This window comes from Falco punctatus (assembly GCF_963210335.1).
Source record: "Falco punctatus genome assembly, chromosome: 12".
NCBI lineage: Eukaryota > Metazoa > Chordata > Aves > Falconiformes > Falconidae > Falco > Falco punctatus.
The window spans coordinates 5,488,411-5,508,857 of record NC_137592.1 but is presented as its reverse complement, the minus strand read 5'-3'; the positions used below and the strand labels follow the sequence as shown (position 1 = coordinate 5,508,857).

Here is a 20,447-nt window from a genome sequence, read left to right as displayed (position 1 = left end):
CTCCTAAGTCACTGCTGTACTGCACAGCGAGTTCTTAATAGAAATTTCTCACCTGATTTTGCAGACTTTTCCTTACATTCACCTTATTCCACCTGGTGTCAGGAAGCAGAGGAAGATGCAGCGTCAAGCTGCGAAGATTCAAACAAATCCTTCCTCCAGGCCCTTCCTATAAAGCTGTTCCCTGATCCCCACTACAGGCAATACAGCATCAGCCTAGATGTCCGTTTCCCACTTTGAAAATCTGTTCCATTCAAGGTTTCAGAAAATAGAATAATTTTATTCCAGCTAAACTAGATAGCTTGGTTTGAGTTTCTGTGATAAACTATTAATCTATTTTATATATGACAAGCATACATATTGGAGAGAAGAAAAGCTTTGCTTCTGGACTACTTATGAAATAACACAGGGCTTTTACAAGCTCTTATCACTAACCCAGCAGAGTGGGGCTAACAATAGCACATTTTCTTCTAGAAGAATTTACTGTATCCATTTTTTTCCCCAAGAAAGCATCTAAGCCATTCTGAAAAGTTGCAGATTATAATACTTATTTAAAATAGATGAAACATTTTAGTCTTCCCATTATCTACTTCCATGAGAAAATCTCCATGATTTCCCTTGAGTTCCCCTTTTGTCTGTAGTCTAGACTATCATAATAGATTTGACAATTATTTTTATTACATAACTTTGAAAAAACAGACTCTCATAGAATTTTGTTGTTAGAAAAATTCTGCTCTGAATAAGATAGTACAATGTGTGGCTTTTTTTAAAAAAATACCATGAATTCCTCTATTGTTGGTTTGCTTTCAAAGTTGATCTCTTAGTCTAGAAAAGCTAAAGCCATGAAATGTATTTTAGATTGTACCAAACACAGCAGTATCTACAGGAAGATTTCCTTTTTCTATACTTCTTCCTGTGCATAAGGAAGTAGTGGAACTCCTCATGCAAGTAAAAACAGAATTTGGCCTTAAATCACTATTCCAAATGTAGTAAAAAGATCATCCCAAACCAACACTAAATAAAATTTGTAGTCACCAATTCACCAAGCTACCTGATTAAAGACAGCCACATCAAAGCTGTATGTTCTGCTAGTCATAGTCAAAAACTCCGAGGTATAAATACTCCTTTAATTCTCTCTCATTATTTACTCCTACAGGCAGGATTGATTTCATACTGCTCTGAGGAATTAGGTGTGACAAATATTTGTAAAGAAATTTTGATGTATTCATGACCACCATTACCTGACAAAGTGTTCCTCACTGTGTCTTTCAACCAGGCAGGAGAGACAGGCAGGCTTACATGACATACTACAAAAGTATTTTGTATTAAAAATAAGGTTGCTTTAGATGTGGTTTCTGCTAAGTACCTTTATATTAAACTATTTTTGGTGCTATTTTGAGCTCCTCCACAATTCAACCTTCTGCACTACTCCCCTGTACTGCTTTACAGTTGAAAAGGGTAAAACCCCCACTTGTTAGTGGTAAGCGTTAAATGGAACAAAGATTCCTGCTAATGGATTATTGATCATACTTGAGTGATCTATTGAGTATCACATGCAGAATGCCCTTCTCCCCCTTAGGTTTAAGAAACTAATACATTACAATATTAACATTACATGCTAATTATTTTCATGAGGGAAAGTAAGCTGAGGTGTACATCTCTGCTGTAAGAGGAGGGGGCACCTCTATTTTTACAGCCACAGATTTTATGGAGTATTTTATCAAATTTATAGAACTCCTTTAGCAAAAAAAAAAAAATCATTATAGAAGTTCTTCATTATTCTGGCATAACCACAAACTTGTTTGGCCAAAACATTTCACAAAATTTTCTACCTCCCTGCAACCTTAAAGCCAGAAATTTTAAACAAAGAGTGAAAGACTCAGCAGATGAAAAGGATAATTTTATTTCACGTACATTGTCCTAGAAATCTTTTTTCAGTTTTGTAGGTTGTATGCTGACATGCGACTTAAAACTAAGATTCAGAACCCAAAGTCCTTTTCCACCTACAATCTAGGCCGTATTAGATAGATTTGGGTTTAAGGCTAATTGCTGTTAGGTGACACTTAGCTAATTCACAGTTATTTTTTTTTCTACAGTTGGAGTTATAATGCCAGTATTTTAGTTTTACTTTATAAAATGTCATTTCTCAGAAAACTTCTCAAACAGGTTGGTCAGGAAAGAAGTCATCTTCATATAAAATCCCAGTAGGGGAAAAAAGAATCAAACTAGAGACCCTATGAATACACCTATTTTTCAACTAAGTTCATAATGAGGTTTAAAGTGGTTAAAAGGCACACCAGGTTTGCATCTGTACAACACTGTCACACTGTGTTAATCTAGGTTTTCATTTTGATCCAGACAGTTCACTGGAACACTTGCAGGAGAAGACATGCTTCTAATCACCAGTTTTCTCCATGCAGGCAGCTCTTAAAACCTGCATTTCCCAAATCATTGAAATTAATTCCCCAGCAGGAAAATGCATCCAGCCATCCTTCCTGCAGTCCTATAAGTAAAGACAAAATTATAAAAGGCCTATCCATTGATATGTACGAGTTGGCCATCTATACCTGCCAGTGCCTGCTTTGCACATTGCACATTTTGGGAAGTAACTGCAGTTATTCTGACACAATGCTTTCTTACAGGGAGAAGTGAAGTTAACTTTTGACATAGAAGGTGTCACTGACATCCCCCTTGGAAGTGCAGTGACCTCTGTCACACAAGGAATGTGTGGCAGCTTCTGTTACAGTACTGCTAACCACACACAGCACAAGGTTCACACAGTGTCTCCTTCTCTTTAATTCATTCTTTGAAGGACTTGCACTCTCCTTGCCCACAGACCACCCTAAACCAACAGCAAGCTTTTGCTTTCCAAAATTTCTGAAAGTTTTTATCTTTTCCTTCTTGTAGAGATGTACCTAGTCATTAGGTATCACCACAGATAATGGAGGAGTCTAGCCTACCACATAATTGTGCACTGATGCTCTCTAACCTACTGTTCATTTAGAGCAGGAAACTTCTAACAGTTTCAGACCCACAATATCTCCGTTTGGTTTGGGGTAGGATGATTTCGCTCCGTGTCCTTTTTCGTCTGGAATGACGAGTTTCTCATTCTATCCTGTCTACAAAATAAATCACTTACTGGTACCTGGACACATAGAAACAGAACTTGCAGGGATGCTCCCTTAAACTAAAGCTGTCCAGAGGATTCTCACAAGGGATAAAGGATTCTAAAGATAGAAATACTCCTTTTTTTCAGTCCTAATTTTCCCTTCACAGTGGAAAAGGCCAGCCACAAAGAAGTATGATCAAAGACTAAGTTTAGTCACAGGTATGACAGAAAAAAGCAGCATTTTAAAAATATAGCTTGCCAAAGGCTGAACGTTAATTCATGGTGGACTGAAGAGAGATGAGTGAAAAGACAGTAAAGCTTACAACAGAAAAAACATCTATGAATCAAGGCATTCACTGTGCAAACCTGAAAAAAATATTCAAGAGCCTTGATGAATTGGATCAAGATTGCTTACACACTAATCCTTTATAACAGATATACTCAGGAAGCTGCAAGCTTGTCTTCAAAATAACTTGGGAATAACGTTAGGGCTTTTACTTCAGCACAGAGCATTATTTGTCTAAAGTTGAAAGCTGCAGTTACATACAAATTGATAATATCACCTCTCTAATAAAAGCCTAAATAGTGATTCGGTTTCTATTCCTTTCCTCTTTCTACCCCTTTGTTTTTCCAACATAAAAAACCCCATCAGTTTATTGACTTCCAAAATGAACAAGCTAAAGAAACTCATTTTGGAATTATAGTCCTGTGTTCATCAGTTGAGAAATACATTCTAATTTCACAGGCTATTCAATATAGAACTGGGAAAGTGTCCTGACATAAGGACGGCCAAGTTGTGTGCATGACAGTATGGAAGGTAAACCAATGCATTAGAAACATGTGGAACTGCCTTGGGGCAGTTTAGAATTTAGGTTCAGTTATAATGCTATGACTGGACTGAGATAAATCAAAGTTACAAAGCAGTCTCACTCAGGGTATAACCCGTATTTTATCCTGATTCTAGTATGTTCATAAATTTGGCAGCCACAAAGTACCGATTATCATGAGAGTGACTTCTCCCATAGTCACATTAATATCCTTGCATTTGTATTCTGTAAGCCACAATCCCAGTAAGAGAAGGATGCAAGAGACTGACTGTTGTTCCAGAAGGGGTGTTACTGTTAGCTGTGGATATAAAGTGTTTTTTAGATAGCCCTTCCTCCCTACGGAGTTTAAATCAGATTAATGAGTGCAAGACATGTATAGTGAAACTGAAGAAGCAATGATAACTGGAATAATAATAAAAAAAAAAGATTAGCCTAGACAGATGAAAATCAGTTTTATGCAGCCATTAAGCATTGAAAAAAATAGTGTAAAACCCTGTAAAGTTTCCAAGCAAATTGCAGCAAAGTTCATCACTACCACTGAAATCAGAGAAGACACAGAGCTCACAATCCTATAAATGTCAAGAATTTACTGAAGAGAAAACAATCACCCTTGGTATATCTATTCCTAAGTTGCAATCTACAGTTATTTTACTTATTAGAGAGAAAAGAATATTGTCGCAAAAATTAAAAACAATACGCAGGAGCAGCTAATACCACAAATTGATGCATTATTACAATTAAGTATTGGCAGTTCCCTTTTAAATAGAAAGTGGACTTAAGTAACAGACAATTGCCCAGAGGTAATTGTTAGATTTAATATTGTGAAAAATTTATTGGGTAGAATCAATAGTCTATGGCAACGACATCCAGAGCACTGAACACAATTGACTTTATCTCAGATTTCCAGCCTTCATAGTTTGAGTCTTATTTTAGAACACAAACCCTACTAACTACCTTTTTTTAATCCTTAAAGTGCTTTAAAAGTTGCAATAGGTTAGACCAAAAAACAAGGCTAAGAAATAATATCAGAAGCAGATAATGCGACCTCCCCCCCTTTTAGAACTAGTGAATGTCTCAAAGCTTACCAGATCTGGTTTAGCAAGAAGGGTGACAACTTTGGGTTCACTTCCTAGCAAGATTTTATTAATGCTACTTTACATTAGTCACTGGGCTAGCAGAACAGCTCGGTTCTGGGACATACATCTCAGACTTAACACCAGTTTTCTAATGTGGTTCACAGCTGCAGATACTAGAATTATTGACAGATGAATATTGATAGATAGAAGTTAAGATTTGGGTAAAGTTTATTACAGTTTAGTAGTTCTTGAAGAACTTAGCCAAGTCAGACAAAGACTTATTTCTCTTAAGTTACTATTTCCATATATAAATATTCCTTTTGCATTGTAGATATTTCACTGTATTCACTATGTATTTATGTACTGAGTTCAGTTAAAAGGTTTTCAACAAAATTCTGTTAAACTCACTTACCTGAAGGACTCGACTAGGGGAAGGCAGAAGTTTCCTATCTTTCTGTTTGGCTTCTGACCACATTCTGGCATCAGCACTGTTCACACGAATGTGGCAAACAAGATTTGGCTAGCAAAAGAATTACATTATCAGTGAACCACTAGAAAGATCACATCTTAAAAAGACTGCAGATCGAGAATTTCTCCCTTGTAACATATGGTGGGGTTTCTCAGTGTTTGGTTTGGTTTCTTCTTAGAATCTATTTTTCATGGATTTGTACATACTGTGAAAAGTTAGTTTACAGTTTTAAGTTTAGTGACTAATGCATATTTACAGTTATTTTAATTATCTTAACATCTTTATCAACAGTAATTACAGTTCACAGCTTTAGGAAGTTTACTGATGAGTATGTCCCCACCTGGTTTTTCCTCAACCATGTTCTACACATTTCCTACCTTCACTTTCTCTTCTTAAGTGTTAAGTACTGATCATCTCCAAAATTGTGCCCATCTGTTTGCGGCATACTGGTAATGATACACCCAGGCTTAGCTACAGCATTCTATGAGCTGTCTCAAAATTACTTTAAGGCAGCCACTACCCTGCTGCTGTTCAAAGTGATGCCCACAGATACTACCTAATTATATTGTCCTTTCCTTTGCCCTGTCACTGAGCAAAGACACATCAATTTTGCTCTCCACTTTCTCCCTCAGCTATTACTATTTTCCAAGTTTTCCCTTGTACTGATCTTATTTCTTCCAAGGACACATCAGTTTATATTTTTCCTCTCCACTCAGTTACATTAGATTTCCCATTTCCAAGATTTTTTAATTGTGTTTTATTATTTCTTCCTACTCAGTGTTTGTAACACCTGACATAAGGTCATCTTCAAATGCCAGTAATACTCTTATTACAGCCTCTCTGAAATCCTTGATCTGGGACATTCATCAACACAGAAAAGTTGCTTTCTAACATACAAGAATAAATTACACTAAATGCAAATTAATTTGGCCAGTAAAGGTAGAGTCATACAAGTCACTGAAGAATAAAATACATACATTAGAAGCTCTCCCAAAAGAAAAAAAACAGGAAACAATTAAGAACAGCAGCAGACGCTCAATGAGAAGAGGGATGCTTAGGCAGGATTAGTTCTGCCATTTATAGATTGACATGAAGTAAGAGTGTAAGGACAGAGCAAGTTCTCTACATTCCTTTCATTAGCCAACCATGTCTCCTGGTCCTATCACAGCAATAATCCTAGAACCAAGATGGGCAACTGCACAAGAAAGCGGGAACTACAAGGCATCTTTCCCTGCTTTCAGGGAAAGCTTTTGCAACGGACACTGCCTGGTAGAAAAACTTCAGTCATTACACATCTCCCACAAATGAATGCTTTGGGAAGGACCTTTGCTGAAGAATGAGGTAGAGACTGAAGCTGTTTACAATGACACTCATGACATTAACAGATCGTTTTAGTTGTGTGTTGCCCAGACATTCTTGGAAATTTACAGCTGGCAATTTCCTCCGAATGCCTCATTCCTTTCACTTGACACCTGCCTTCTCTTTTCCTTTTCCCCATTTCCCTTAGCTGTACTTTTCTCCCCTCCCTGGTCTTTCTGTTTACTAATACTACTTTACCCAGTAAAGAAATTATGACACCAATTTGCTGTTTTTCTCTTAGTTCGTATAACTACTCCTGTTTCAGAACATCAGCTTTCCTAGGTGCACAGCACCTAGTGCTAGTACACCACCCAAGAAAACAGTCCTGCTTCTGAAAAGCCTCAGGAGACCAAATTAATCACAGCCAAAGATCTTCTGCTAAACTGCTAAAGAAAATTTACAGGAAGGGTGTTCAAAAACCCAAAGAACTTTCAATAGTAAAAAAACCTATTTGCCCAAAAGATAAAACAGAAGAGTGCTACATAGCTCTCTGCCTTCAGAGTGAAAGCTAGTAAGCACTACTTGCCCATCCACATACCCTTTTTGTGAAAGTTCTCAGATCACAGTGGCCCCTCCCATTACCCACAAACAGTATGTGCAGGGATTAGACAAACATTCAAAATATATTAACCACCACAAATTGTAGAGCCCTTGTCAAGAACAGACTACAAAAGCTTACTTAATTCTGCCCATATACTTCCCACTCCCACCTTGGGTTCACAGCTTTCGTGGAAAGGCAAGATTTCCTCAGAAAAGGTAGCAAATAGCTCCCTAAAGTCTCTAAAGAGGTGGTTATATGATATTACATGGGATTATTTCCACACACTTCAGTTTTCCTTTTGCAAAGGAAAACTGGAACTAAAAGTTACTGATTTCCAACTTCATTCTATGTTATGTATTTCTTCCTCTGCCTAGGGAGTAGTATCAGTGATACTGGCATACATGCATTCACACTTCAAAAAAATAAAATCATCTCAGAGCACCCAAATCTCAGAGGCAGTAAAACAGCAAATGTTTGAATTGATGTCAAAGATCAGTATATCAGATCTGTAAACACTTCACCAATATGGCTCCATGATGTAGTATGTAGTATAGCAGGTACATGACAGCTAACCATTTCAGCATGTATTTCATAGGCCACAAAATATTCCGGACAGTATTTATCAAAATAAAAATTAGTGATGTCTATCAAATGAAGAAAATAATTTGATCACATCATGAGTTAAACCGTGTTCAAAGAGACCAGAAGTAAGCAACATTTTCGCATACAAAGATTTTAGTAAATAATGACATACACTAATACATAACTTCCAAGTTTTTTCAAACCGCTCAGGTGATAGGGACCTTAGGACATCTCTTGTCCAATGTCCTACTCAAGGTAGGATCAATACCGAACTCAGACCAGGATGTTGCAGCTTAGTTGTGCTTAATTATTTTCACAGTGAAAAAACAGCCTCCTCACCTCCATGAGAGAGCACTTTGATTCTATACCTATTGTCCTACCATGCTTGCAACAATGCTCACTCTTTCTTGTAAGCTCAGCTTAGGTACTGGGGGCTTCTAGTAGGTGTCACCTCCACACACCTCCTTCCTAGGCTGAAGAAGCCCAGCCCCCTCCATCTTGGTAGCTGGCTTCTGCTGGACTCGCACAGAGGTTTCAAAATGTTTCTTGTACTGATGGACCAAAAACCAGGCATAGTGTTCCAGATGCAGCTAATGAGTACCAAATAGAGAGGCATAATCACTGCACTTGGTCTACTGGTTATGCCTCTGTTGATACAGCATAGTATGCAGTTAGCTTTTAGCACTACCACGGCACACTGCTGACCTGAAACCCAAGCAAATTTTCCTTTTGATTTCAGCAAGGCCTAAATACCAGACTGAACATCTAATAAAGGAGCCAACAGACAGGGAACTGTGGTAACAAAACAGTGAGCATAAGCTTACAACAGCTACGGACAATATGTGTGTCAGAAAAGTTGAGATCCAGATACACTCATCCTGTTAAAATAGGTGCTTTTTACGTGACTGCCCTCAGTTTCTGAGCCAGCCTTTACTTAGCTCCTTACCGAAGAGGGATGAGAAGTATTCCGTTTTTTCATACTACAGTATGTTCAGCCACAGCTTGCATCAAGATAGAAGGGCCATTTCTAAAAAAGATTAAAATATGTTATTTGAGATAAGCCAGTGACATTGACTCCTGCTACAGAAGAGCTAGGAACTATACCCCTACTTAGGCATTGAATTTAGCTAACAAACTTAAAAAATAAGCCCTGTTGCGTTTGTTACTATTGCAATTCATTAAAAACACATTTCATTTTGGGGCGTTACCAACACCTGATGAAACTGAAAAGCTGCATCTACTCTTCTGTCTTAAACAGAAATAATTAACATTGTTTAACAAAGCAGCTTCAAGGATTTAAACTCTTTTCTCATGCACAAAAAACACCAAACAGAAGAAGAAACTAAACAGAAGTGAACCTTCAGCACAAGCCAAGGAGTTAAAAAAGCATCGGACTTTTTTTTTTTGTTTTGAACATGGGGCCTAGCTGGAACATCAAAACACATAGAGACACTGTTAATTCGAAGTTACAGCCCTGTTTTTAACCCATCAACAGCTTGCTACATCTACCCATTTATTTGAATCACTTTCAAATTCAACCCCATCAAATACAATGCTATCTTCAGTTATAAATCACCCTCCACACCTACAGATTTGTTAATTCTTACACAAGCCAACCCACCACAGCAAGACAAACAAGGTGAGTTAAACAAAGCACTGTTACCACATCGACAGAGATGTTACAGGCTGCAGTTACTTTTATGCATGACAAAGAAGTGTTCACATTCCAGCTTTTCAAATACTTAAATGATGCAAAAAATTTTCAAAGAGATTACGTATTAAGTAAGAAAAAAACACCCCAAACCTGTAACAAACAAGCAGCCCTCTGGTGTGACTGCTTTAAGGCAACTTGCTTGTAAGAAAAAAGTCTCAAAGTTACAGTTTCCATTTATAGAGAGCAGAATAACTCACAATTTTGTGAGTTTACCAGCTACAGAGACATATAAACATGGGTCCAAAGCTTCTACAAATGCCTTCTTGAACTAAGGCCAGCTGAGAGGATACACAACTTTCAATCACACCTCTTCCTGCCCCCCACCTCTCCAGCTGACCTGTGACTATCCTGGTGGCATGGCTATTTCTCCAGTAATACATTACACAGGATCTAATTCGGTATCACACGATCTTGCACCTCCTCAGCTTCTGCCTGAAACATAAATGTATACTTGGATATGAGCATTATTTCCCTAGCCATCCCAGATTTGTATGCAAAGAAACCACATAAACCTACAAAACTAAAATTGAGGAACTGGAATCCCCGCAGCACTTTCAGAATTTGTAAGGCAGTTGAGAACCACAGTTATCAGAACAGCATAAGCAAGTGTAACTATAGTTTATTTATTGAAGTATGTTGTGATTTGCATACTAATAGAAATCTTCTGGTGATTACTACAGGAGCCTAATTGTTAAATTTCACAGAAGAAATGGATTATAAAAAATTGTATGGAATAAAACCCAGTTTTTGAGCACAATCCAGCAGTTTCATGGCCAAACACACACTATCTGTAAAGTTAGACACCTAACAGAAAGACTTCAAAAATGCACAACCGTTTCCTTTTTGTGACTTAGTAGCAACAGCACAGTCCCTGACTGTCCAGTTTCTTTCTGCTATGATACAAATTTATGATCTTTATTGATACCAGTTGAGATTTTCTGCATGATCATGCCCCATGTCCCAGGGATGCAATACATTTCCCATGCCTTAGGGAACACAACTACACTAATTTTCTAATATAAAAGGAGCCCAGTGTTTCTAGGCTAAACTTTGATTTATTGATATAGTTTTGACAGTCTTTCTCTTTAGTGATTCTTTACCGGTAAGGATCTACCTGTTAAAATAGAAAACATGTGACATCATTGCTCAATATCTAGTATTAAATTACGTAAAGTGTCCTCCTTTTTAGACCACGATCTCAAAAACAGTCTCAACTACAGATACAAATGCACTGGGGAAAAACAACCTTCTGAGAGGGTATAATTCTTGCTCAACTCTGAACTACTGCATGTACTTGGAAACATCAAAATTTCACATAGTATTAAAGAACTAGTAGCTGAGCTCATTTAACATAATGGAACAAGCTCCCAGCATTAATATATATAAACCTGTTGATGGCCTCTTTGTTGAATGAGTTAGCTTTCACTTTAAACGCACCAACACCTTAAACTCTTTTGTAGAAGCTAGCTGATTTTTAAAGAAGCATAAAGCTTTAAAAAATGGTAAGTTTTAAAATACTGCCAGCAAGTACTCAAAACATTATGCATGTAGCGGTCATCTACAATGCAATGAAAATTATGTAAATTGTAGAGAATAAGTTGTGCCAATAAGGTTACCAATGTTCTATGGTAAAACTTCAACATTCATGTAGAAAAACTCAAGGAAAAGCTTTATTAAGCTGGTGCTGTAATTATCCTTCAACTTAAGAAAACAAATACTTTTGAAATGTTTCTGCCAACAAAAGCCACAACCTTATAGGATAATAAAAAAGTAGACAAAGAAAATAAGGAAAATTTAGGCAGCTTGGACAACTAATCATTCTAATGTTATTGAACACTTTATGTTGACATTCATAACTTATAGAGGGATCCCAAAGCTCTTTTTCAGATTATTTTTTTCTCCCTCCCAAACAGCATCTCACAGGTGTCTCACCTGGTCCTTTATTATCCCAAACATGCTGTGGCAGAGTACTTTCAACGCTTCTTCTAATCAGTTCTGCTACAGATTTTTTGCCAAGCCATGGAGAACTTATCCTAACAGGTTCAACCAAAAGCTTCTTAGTGCCTCTAGATGAAAAACAAACAGTAATTGAGAGGCTTATATTTCACATGCCAGGAGCTCAGACAGCTACCAGGGTAGACCAATTAAAACCATAACTGATGAAGAAATTATACATGTTAATACAGAAGCACAAATCTTACTTTCTCTCCCCATTTTCCAATTTGTTCTTGTAACTTCTATTTTAAATAACTAAACAATCAGAAATCAAAGGGTTTGTTTTTGTTAAGCTAGTTATGAACTTCTGTGAGTGCCATTTTATTTTACAGGTTGCTATAGTTTACAGCATAAGAAAGTAGTTTGGCAAATACTAGCAGTATCAAAAGTTAACCTCTGTATATACCACTGAATACTCAGGAGTAGACTTACAGGACTGCCAAGGAGAATTTAAACCTTTGCAAAAGGCCAACACTAGTACTTCTAGATCTTCGCTGTGCTTTCATTTTGAAAAAAAAACCAAACAAATAAAATTAGAAACACCAACTGAACAACCCACCCCCAAAAAACTCACAAGAGAAAAACCAAAGGTTTTGTCCAGTTTCTCAAAGACAACTGCATGCTTCGTTTTTTTCAGTTCAGGAAAGAGACTAGGATAATGTAAAAAGACTTCAGCTTTGTGAGCAAAAGTCAGCATTTCTGAAAGGATAAATTTCTTTGTGAAGTCTCCAGCTGAACACACCACCCCACCCCACCCCCACCCCCCGCTTTTAAACAGTGCAAAAGGGCTTAAGCATAAGCTTCCCTCCCATACACCTGGCCATAGCACAGGCGAACATCACCTCACAGTGCTATGGAACAAGTTTCCTTTGGATACCACCCAGAGAACACGGCACCCTACAAATCCAAAGTATCACTTCTATAATAGGTTTCACTGGCAGCATATCACTGTCCCAAAATCATAGAAAAAGTTTTTCTTCAGATTAGGTGATGAAAAGCACCAAGTGTGTTCCTAGAAAGGCATTTAAATAGTTCATAGCGTTATCCTCAGAGAAGTTAATCATGCTTCTAGGTTTTCTATAGCCATTATTTTTTCAAATAAGGAGATTGTTTTGAAGAAATGCATACACAGTGTTTTGAAGAAATGCATACACAGTGTTTTGAAGAAATGCATACACAGTGTTTTGAAGAAATGCATACACAGGTACTGAGTACCTTTGCCGTACAGGAGTTTTCTGTATGAAAACGGATAAGTGCATTCTTCTGCTCCTTCAGGTAGCGATGAGACACATAGCCATACCCCACTGAGGTTGCACCACCACTGCAAAGCTGGCCTCTGCGCCGAGATCACCCCGTTCTCATTAGATAGATGAGCATTCCTCACACAGTTGGGGATGTCTCCAATCTCTGGGAAACCCAACCTTGCCTGTGAGAGACTAAGGCACACAGTTGTTACAGCAAGCCAGATACCCCACGAATAGAGGCACTGTTGAGGAGGGATCTTCTAGCCTGCACAGGCCTTGGTGGAGGGAAGGGGACTGGCTGGGTAAGGGCTCAGCCAGCACCCACACCCCCACAGTGCTCACACAGCCCACTCTTTACAACTGAGCATTTAACCCCCCCACCGGCTTCAGGACACCTAAGCAGCACCCCACCCGTGGGCTCACCACCCACCCCACTGACTGCCCTGCTCCAAAGGAGACCTGTGCGGCAAGGCCCGCCATCACCACATAAGCCCACGGCATCCCCTCACACAGGGTCCCACGGACCAGGCGGCTCCCCCCCGCATCTCATCGCTGCGCTCCCACAAAAACGGCGCCTCAGTGGTAACGGGACACGGCCCGAAGAGCACCTCAGGCCCTGCCAAAGGAGCCAAAGCCCATTCTCCCTCAGGATCGACCCGTTTCCCTGAGGTGCGAGCCAGCTGCCCACAAGAGCCACGGCCGCCGCTCCCCCTCCCCCGCCGCACGCTCCCCTCAGCAGCCCCGCGAACCCGTACGCATGACACGCCGAGCCGCCAGCCAACCACGGCGCGGCAACACCTGCACCCGCGGTTTGCGAACTGAAGGCGGGCCTGTCTTGAGTGACGGCTCGGCTCAGCCTGTCAGCAAGCAGCGACCCGCCCCGCGTCCCCCCCTTTGCGCGGAAAGCACTGCTAGGCTGCTGGAGAGGGGGCGGATCCCCTCTATCTTATCCCCCCCCTCCCCCCCCGCGGCGCTCGCACCCTCCGCCCCTCCGAGGAGCGCAACGGATCGACAGCCCCTCTGGCCAATAAGTGCGGAGGCCGCTTGCGCGGCGGCACGGCTCGGGACCAATGGGAGCGCTGGCTGGGCGGAGGCCCGAGGTTTCCAAACGCTCCGCGGCGCCATGGGCTGAAAACTAAACCGAGATGGAATCTCCCAGTCTGAACCGGTTTGAGCCGGTTCCGACTCTGTGGCATTAGGAGGGGGAGACGCGCCGCGCTCAGTCCCTGCTACCACCGCTGCCTCAGTCGCCGTGCGTGTGACTTGCTTGTAGGGGAGCTCGCAGGGGGAACTGCTGGCGCAGCTGAGGGGGCAAAGTTTAGTGCGTGCCGGGGGGGGTGGGAATGGGGGCGAACTGAGCGCCGGCCAGGCCTAGGGGAGGGTGGCAGCAACAGGAGTAGCGAGAGACTCAGCCGCACGGGCCTGGGCCTGGGCAGCCAGCGACGCGGGAGAGAGCGCCACGGCCCTGCCGAGCCAGAGCTGAGGCGGCCAGGGCCACGAGGAAGGTAGAAGTTTCCCCCCCGGCAGGGGCCTTGGGAGGCCGGAGCCCGCGCCGACCCCTTCCCCCCTCAGCGAGAGGAGGGTAGCGCGGCCCGTGTCCCGCGCGGCCGGCGGCGGGCGGCCTTGCCTCAGGGCTGAGGGGAAGGCGCGGAGCCGTGCGCCGAGGGGAGAGCCCGCCCGGGGCCGCGGGCTGCTGCCGGGCGCCCAGCGCAGTCAGGCCGGGGCACGCTTGCTAGGGGGTAGCGTGGGGAGGAGAGGAGTGGCCCCGAGATACACACCCGCCAGGGAGGAGGGTGTGCTCAGCTTTCCCCCCCGTCCTCGGTGATTTTTTTTTTTTTTTGGGGGGGGGGAGGGAAGGGTTATTTTTTGTGGGTTTTTTTTTTTTTTTTTTGTAAAATCTTTTTCTGGCGTGTGGTTAGAAACTTCGCTCACCCACCCCTACTTTTTGAAGGAAGAGGCTGTAAGAAACACCTAGGTAAGTAAGCGCTCAGGCTGCGGGGAGGAGGGCGGGTGTCGCGATGAGTAACGCAGTGGGGGGCCTGGGGGCAGCGCCGGGGAGAAGGTGCGGGGGAATGGCAGGGGTACAGCCCTGCCGTGCCAGTGCGAAGGGCGCAAAGTCTTCGCCGTGGGAGGAGGAGGAGTAATAGGATTCGGGGGAGAAGCCCTGCGGGGCGGGGGCGTGTTTGAAATGAGGATCGGGGTACGGGCATCCTAGGCCCGGCCGGGCGGCTGACGGAAGCGCGGAGCCCGCCGCGGATGCTGGGGCCGCGGGGAAGGCGGCGGCGGTGGCGGGGCTGGTGGGGCGCACGGCGGCGCCTGCCTCTCGCTTGGGAGGGGGCCGAGCGGGCTGGGGGGGCTGGGAGCGGGTACGGGCAAAACTAGGGACATAATCTGTAAATTATTAGGAGTGGAAGTTTCCAGAAATATTTTTGTGTGTCTGTGCAGCAGTATTGAAACGTCCGCCTGGATCACGTGGGGGCCCTGTATAGAGCGCAGGGCTGGAGCCGAGGGAGGGAGCGGAGGGAGGGGCTGCGCCGCCGCGGGCCCGCCGCGCTCCGCAGGGCCCCGGCCCGCCCGCCCGGGGCTCCGCCGCGCCGTCCTCCGCCAGAGCGGGCCGAGCCCCCGCCGCGTGCCGGGGCGGAGCCCGCCGGGCAGCAGCGCGGCCGCGGCCTTGCGACGGGAGCAGGAGGAGACCTCCGCGCCGGGTGGGTGTGAGTTACCGCGGGAGCGCTCCGTGGCGGGCGCGGCCGTGCCGAAAATGAATGCCGCGAGGTGCGGGGAGATAATGTGCGCGGAGCGGCGTTACTTAATCCCGTACGCGGGCGCACGTGTGCCAGGTAGCGAGGGAAGGAATGGTTTTGTTGCGATTCCTGGTGTGTTAATTGTAACGCGAATGCGTTTTGCGTTTCATCGTGCAGCTGCAGGAATGCACAAGTGATGCAACTAATTCTTTGCAGGAGGCTAGTGGAGTAGGAATTCGCTTGCGTTCAGTAGCGGAATTGCATGCTTAGGAGTGGGGCACAATGACTCTCCCAGCGAGTTTTTTTTTTGTTTTATTTTAAAATCGCTGCCTCTGCCCCCCCTCCCCCCGCGAGCTTTTAGTAGCTGGGTGGAAGGTGCTCTACGATTCATTGTGAATACTCAGCATTTCTTACTGTTAAAATGTATGCTGTTATTCCTGTGCACTACGTGCTTAAAAGTCGGGTATATCATAATAAGCAAACTGTTGTGTTAAAGGTCCAGGGTCATCGAGAGTTGGGATAACTATGTAAACACTGCTGTAAATGCAGTTCTTTTGACCTTCGGTAGATGTCAGATTCTTGCTATGTTGTGGTTCAGGCCTTTTTTTAAAACTTTTCTTCTGTTTCTGTTTTCCCTTTATTTGCAGTATTGAAGAATTGATTAGTGGTGGTTTATAGAGCTGAGGTTTAAACCTGCTCCGGAGTTCAGGCATGATGAGGGGGGGAAAGGTAAAGGAGCGTAGTAAATCAAAGATCACAAGCTTCATATGGGTACACTGTTAGGAGTAGGAAATAGTTGATTGCAGTTGGTATTGACCACAAAGCCGCCATTTCTGTATTTCAGGTTGCCAGTAGGTGGGTCATTTTGAAGATAATGCTGGGAGTGGTGAAGGGCCCTATTCAAAACATTTCCTTTCTGCTTCCATGTGGTTAATAACTTCTCTTGGTCACGTGTGCTCTTCGGGTGAATAAAAAACACTGAAAGAGGCTTAAATCCGAAATGAATGGCCCTGCCTGCAGAGTGACTGATTTATGACATTTATGGTAGTTTGAAAACCACTTTCCAGGCTCAGGGTTCAGCCATGGAGGCCAGATGTGAGCAAAAAGAGGGGGTGTCTGAAAGCACCTGTGTCAAGTGGGAGTATCAACTGCTCCAAGCTGGAGAGAGAGCACATATGAATTGGTGCAGCTCCCTTTGAGCCTTGCTGCTTACTGCCCCACTGCAAGATGGAATATTCAAGTGTCCTTCTGGCATAAAAGATTGAAATCGGCCCTCCCTGTTATTTTGTTTCTTGCTTCTGTACTTCACATTGTGATTTTGAAAACTTGAGGATCTGGGGGTGGGGGGGCAGACAGATGTGCAGTGATTGTTTTTAATTATTTTGACTTCTACTTGATGTTTGCTTCTTTCTTTCTGTTTTTCCAGGTAGATGTTGTAAAAAGGCTAACTGAATGTTGAGATGGAGCATTAAAATGATTACACTAGCGTAGCAATACTGAGTATTTCAATTCAAAATAAAGTCAAATGTTTGGGTTTTGAAGTTAATATTTTTCTGTGTAGAAGTAAATGAAATGGCTTGACGCTGCTTGCAAATAAGCATTTCTGAACAAAAGGTTTTCCTCGTCTGTATGCTACTGTAGGACTTTCACTTACTCAGTAATTACTTGGGTTGAGGCACAGCTTTGTTCTAGCTCTTTACTTTTGAGCATGACTTAAACACCTAAGAGGTAAATTTTTATTTACCAATGAAGTTACTTAGTAAGAGCAAATCTGACTTACAGCTTGCTCTGAAGAAGGGTTTGGCTGGGCATATGGGGGGTGTTTCATTCAGGATGAGTTTCACGTTATATCTGAGTATGCAGATAGCTCTAGCATAGCGTTTTGAGTGATCTTGAAGTTGTCTGGACTTCTGGTTGTTTCTCAGGCGAGTGCTTTTACATGGATTTTTTAGCTTTATGGAAGATTCTGAAAAGGAAGGTGAATTGCAGAGAGCTGCTGTAGAGGAGAGAGGGTAGGAATATATGTTAGAGTTGCCAGTGACTGCAAGAAGAGGGCTATGAACTTGATCAGGTGCTTCCAGCACGGGGGTTGGTGTGAAAAGGGTAGAGTATAGCTTACCATTGGCAATTCTGTGGCCTTTTGGTTTATTTTCTCTTTTTTTGCAACTGCTTTTACCTTGTACCAGTCTCTGGCTGGTAAGCATCTTACATGCACACCCACAATCACAACCCCCCCCACTTGACTTCCTTTGCATAGGCTGCTGTATCTAGGACAAAGAGTTAATGCACGTGTTGCTGGTTTTGTGGGACCTGAAACCTTCAGTAGAATTCCATTTCGGTTTGAAGTGCTCTAACGTGGGTACACTGAGTAACCTGCTGGCTTAACAGTCCCCTTACTTCATCCTCTCAAAGTGCCTTCAAACAGTCAACTTTTAGTTTCAATGGTAATTTTTTACTTCTATGTAGTTAACCTGTAAGTTTTTTTCCCTCTCCCCAAGTATTTGAAAAATGCCCTCTGGCTAATTTCTTACTGTCTATGTGGATCACGTTTCACTTCTGTAACCAATTGTTTAAAAGCCTTTGGAACTGGACTTCTGAATGTGCATGTTGGTCTCCAAAACTCAAAATTTGACTGAGATTGCTAGTATGAGGTTTGGTTGTAATGGTATGCTAGGTATTTCTACCAGCAGACTTACTGGTTTACCCATGTTTAGAGACTAGTAGGGGATGATACTTGCATTGAAATAAGTTTTAGCTTGCTGTTAAGACAGCCCTTTACTAATCAGACTTTGTCTTACACCTGCTGAAGACCCTGAGAATTTTGTTGGGGTAGTGACGTGTGAATTTTTCAGAAAAAGTTTGTCCTGCTACTTGCTCAACAGTTAATTTGGTGCTATCTATTACTGCTAACGATGAGATGTTAAGTTAAAGCAAGTGCATTCCAGCTACATCTAATAATAGTTTATTAATTGGTCACGCTTTTTTTATTTGTTTTGCAGTAATCTATGCCAGCAATTATGACAATGTTAGCAGACCATGCAGCTCGTCAGCTGCTGGATTTTAACCAGAAACTGGATATCAATCTCTTGGACAATGTGGTGAACTGCTTGTACCATGGAGAAGGCGCGCAGGTAATGTGGACTTAGAACCTATGTTTATTTTTTATAAGGTTAAACATGGTCAATCAGTTGAACAGAATTAATTTGCTTTGATAAAAATTATTAATAGTGAATTTACTTTTGCAAGTGACTGGAATATCACTAGTAAACTCACATGCCCTGGTTTAATCACAGGTGTCATGTAATGAACATTGAAATAACACTTAGAAAAATGTTAGTTAAATGTGTGTTCATTTCTGGCATGCCTTCTGCTGTTGAAAGGTATTAGCAATTACAGTTCGGTAAGGGCACTTTTGCTTGCAGCTCACCTTGTCTGCTTAGTTCTTCAGGGAGGTCTGAGTTACCTGTTACTTATCATGGACAGGATTGTGAAGCCATAATTTAATGTTGGCTTCACTGAGGATTGTATTTAAAAGAAACATATTTATAAGTACAGATACAGTCATAACATTAAGAAGCATGTCGCACACACTTAAGAGAAGAGTTTGTCCTTTCTTGTGTCTAGTTTTTTTCCCTATTGCTGTTTGTCTGTAAAGGTGGTTCTTGCATTCTTTCCTTTGAACATAGTCCAGATTATGAAGTCTTAAGTTTAAACTGGGGGAATGTGTGCATTTGTGTGCTTGCATATATTGTCCTGAAAGTGAATTGTGTATTGCTTTCATCTATTTCTTGAACTGCTTTGGAAATAAAACTTAAATGTTGAAAACAAGTATTGCTACAAGGGCGTTGGTATAGTTCCTCTTCTGGCAAATTTTAATTGTTCATGCTTGGCAAATTGGGAATTTCAGTGTCAGGCATCTGTTACTAAGATATTCTTGCACAACAATAAGTGAATTAAAATGAGACAAAGTAGCTGATGCTTTCCTATTCCTTCCAGCTGTTAGAATAAACAATAATGTACTTGTTTTGTGTATTTTTTTTAAAAATGCTGTAAGGCTTACTAATGTGAATTCCTACAGGTTCTGGAATAACTTGCTGATTTTTGAAATATTTGCAATTTGAGTTTCCTAAATTGAGATAATTACTAGCTGTAGTTTTTAAATGCTTGTATGACAGAAAAGTGCTTGTAGCTTTTGCCTTAGAAGTAAGGACTTCTGAGTGCTTGTTTTGTAAGTGATATGTTTCTTTACTGCTTGCAAAGTAAGTGGTGCTTATAGTATTTGGTTTGAATGGAGTGTAAAAAGTTGGAAAGGTTTCTAAGGAGAATAGAGGATTAACACTAAATACAATGATCAAATTGCCATTGTTCTGGTGTTGTGAGATGTTGCTTCACTTAAAACAGCTGGGTATAGTTTGGTATTTAGAAAATTAATGCAGTAAGAAGCAAAAATTCAAGAAGTGATGCTTAACTGGCAAAAGCAAATTATATCAACATACTTTAAATACATGCACTAATACATGTCACTAAAATGAAAATTTGGTTTGCTACTTTAGAGCCTTTCCATAGGAGGGGAGAGGTTTCAGTGATTCTAAGCGCTTAACTCTTGCAGTGAGTTCAAAAGTTCCTGCAGGAAAAAAAATGCTTCTGTGTGGAGCCTGACAGCTCAGATATGTCTTAAAGTGACAGGAATAATAAAAGTTGCGTAAACTAAATATCAAAATTAGGAGATTAACAATGGTTTGCTTGGAATAATTAGGATGTTAGGATAAAAAAGGTTTAGAACGCAGCCCATG

At 41.8% G+C, this 20,447-nt stretch overlaps 1 protein-coding gene across 7 annotated transcripts in view; it reads left to right on the top strand.

The window, feature by feature from the left end:
• The first annotated feature begins 14,006 nt into the window (after positions 1–14,006).
• XPO1 (exportin 1) overlaps positions 14,007–20,447 on the top strand; it is a 39,790-nt gene continuing 33,349 nt past the window's right edge. The window contains exons 1-3 of one of the 7 annotated variants that reach the window (XM_080408194.1): positions 14,007–14,165; positions 14,833–14,888; positions 18,654–18,785. In XM_080408194.1, coding sequence (XP_080264320.1) covers positions 18,660–18,785 — 126 coding nt within the window. In that variant the 5' untranslated portion in view covers positions 14,007–14,165; positions 14,833–14,888; positions 18,654–18,659. Of the gene's footprint in view, positions 14,183–14,255; positions 14,419–14,832; positions 14,889–15,446; positions 15,619–18,653; positions 18,786–20,447 lie in introns of those variants that run through there. The other 6 variants (XM_080408196.1, XM_080408198.1, XM_080408197.1 and 3 more) reach the window with 6 other exon arrangements.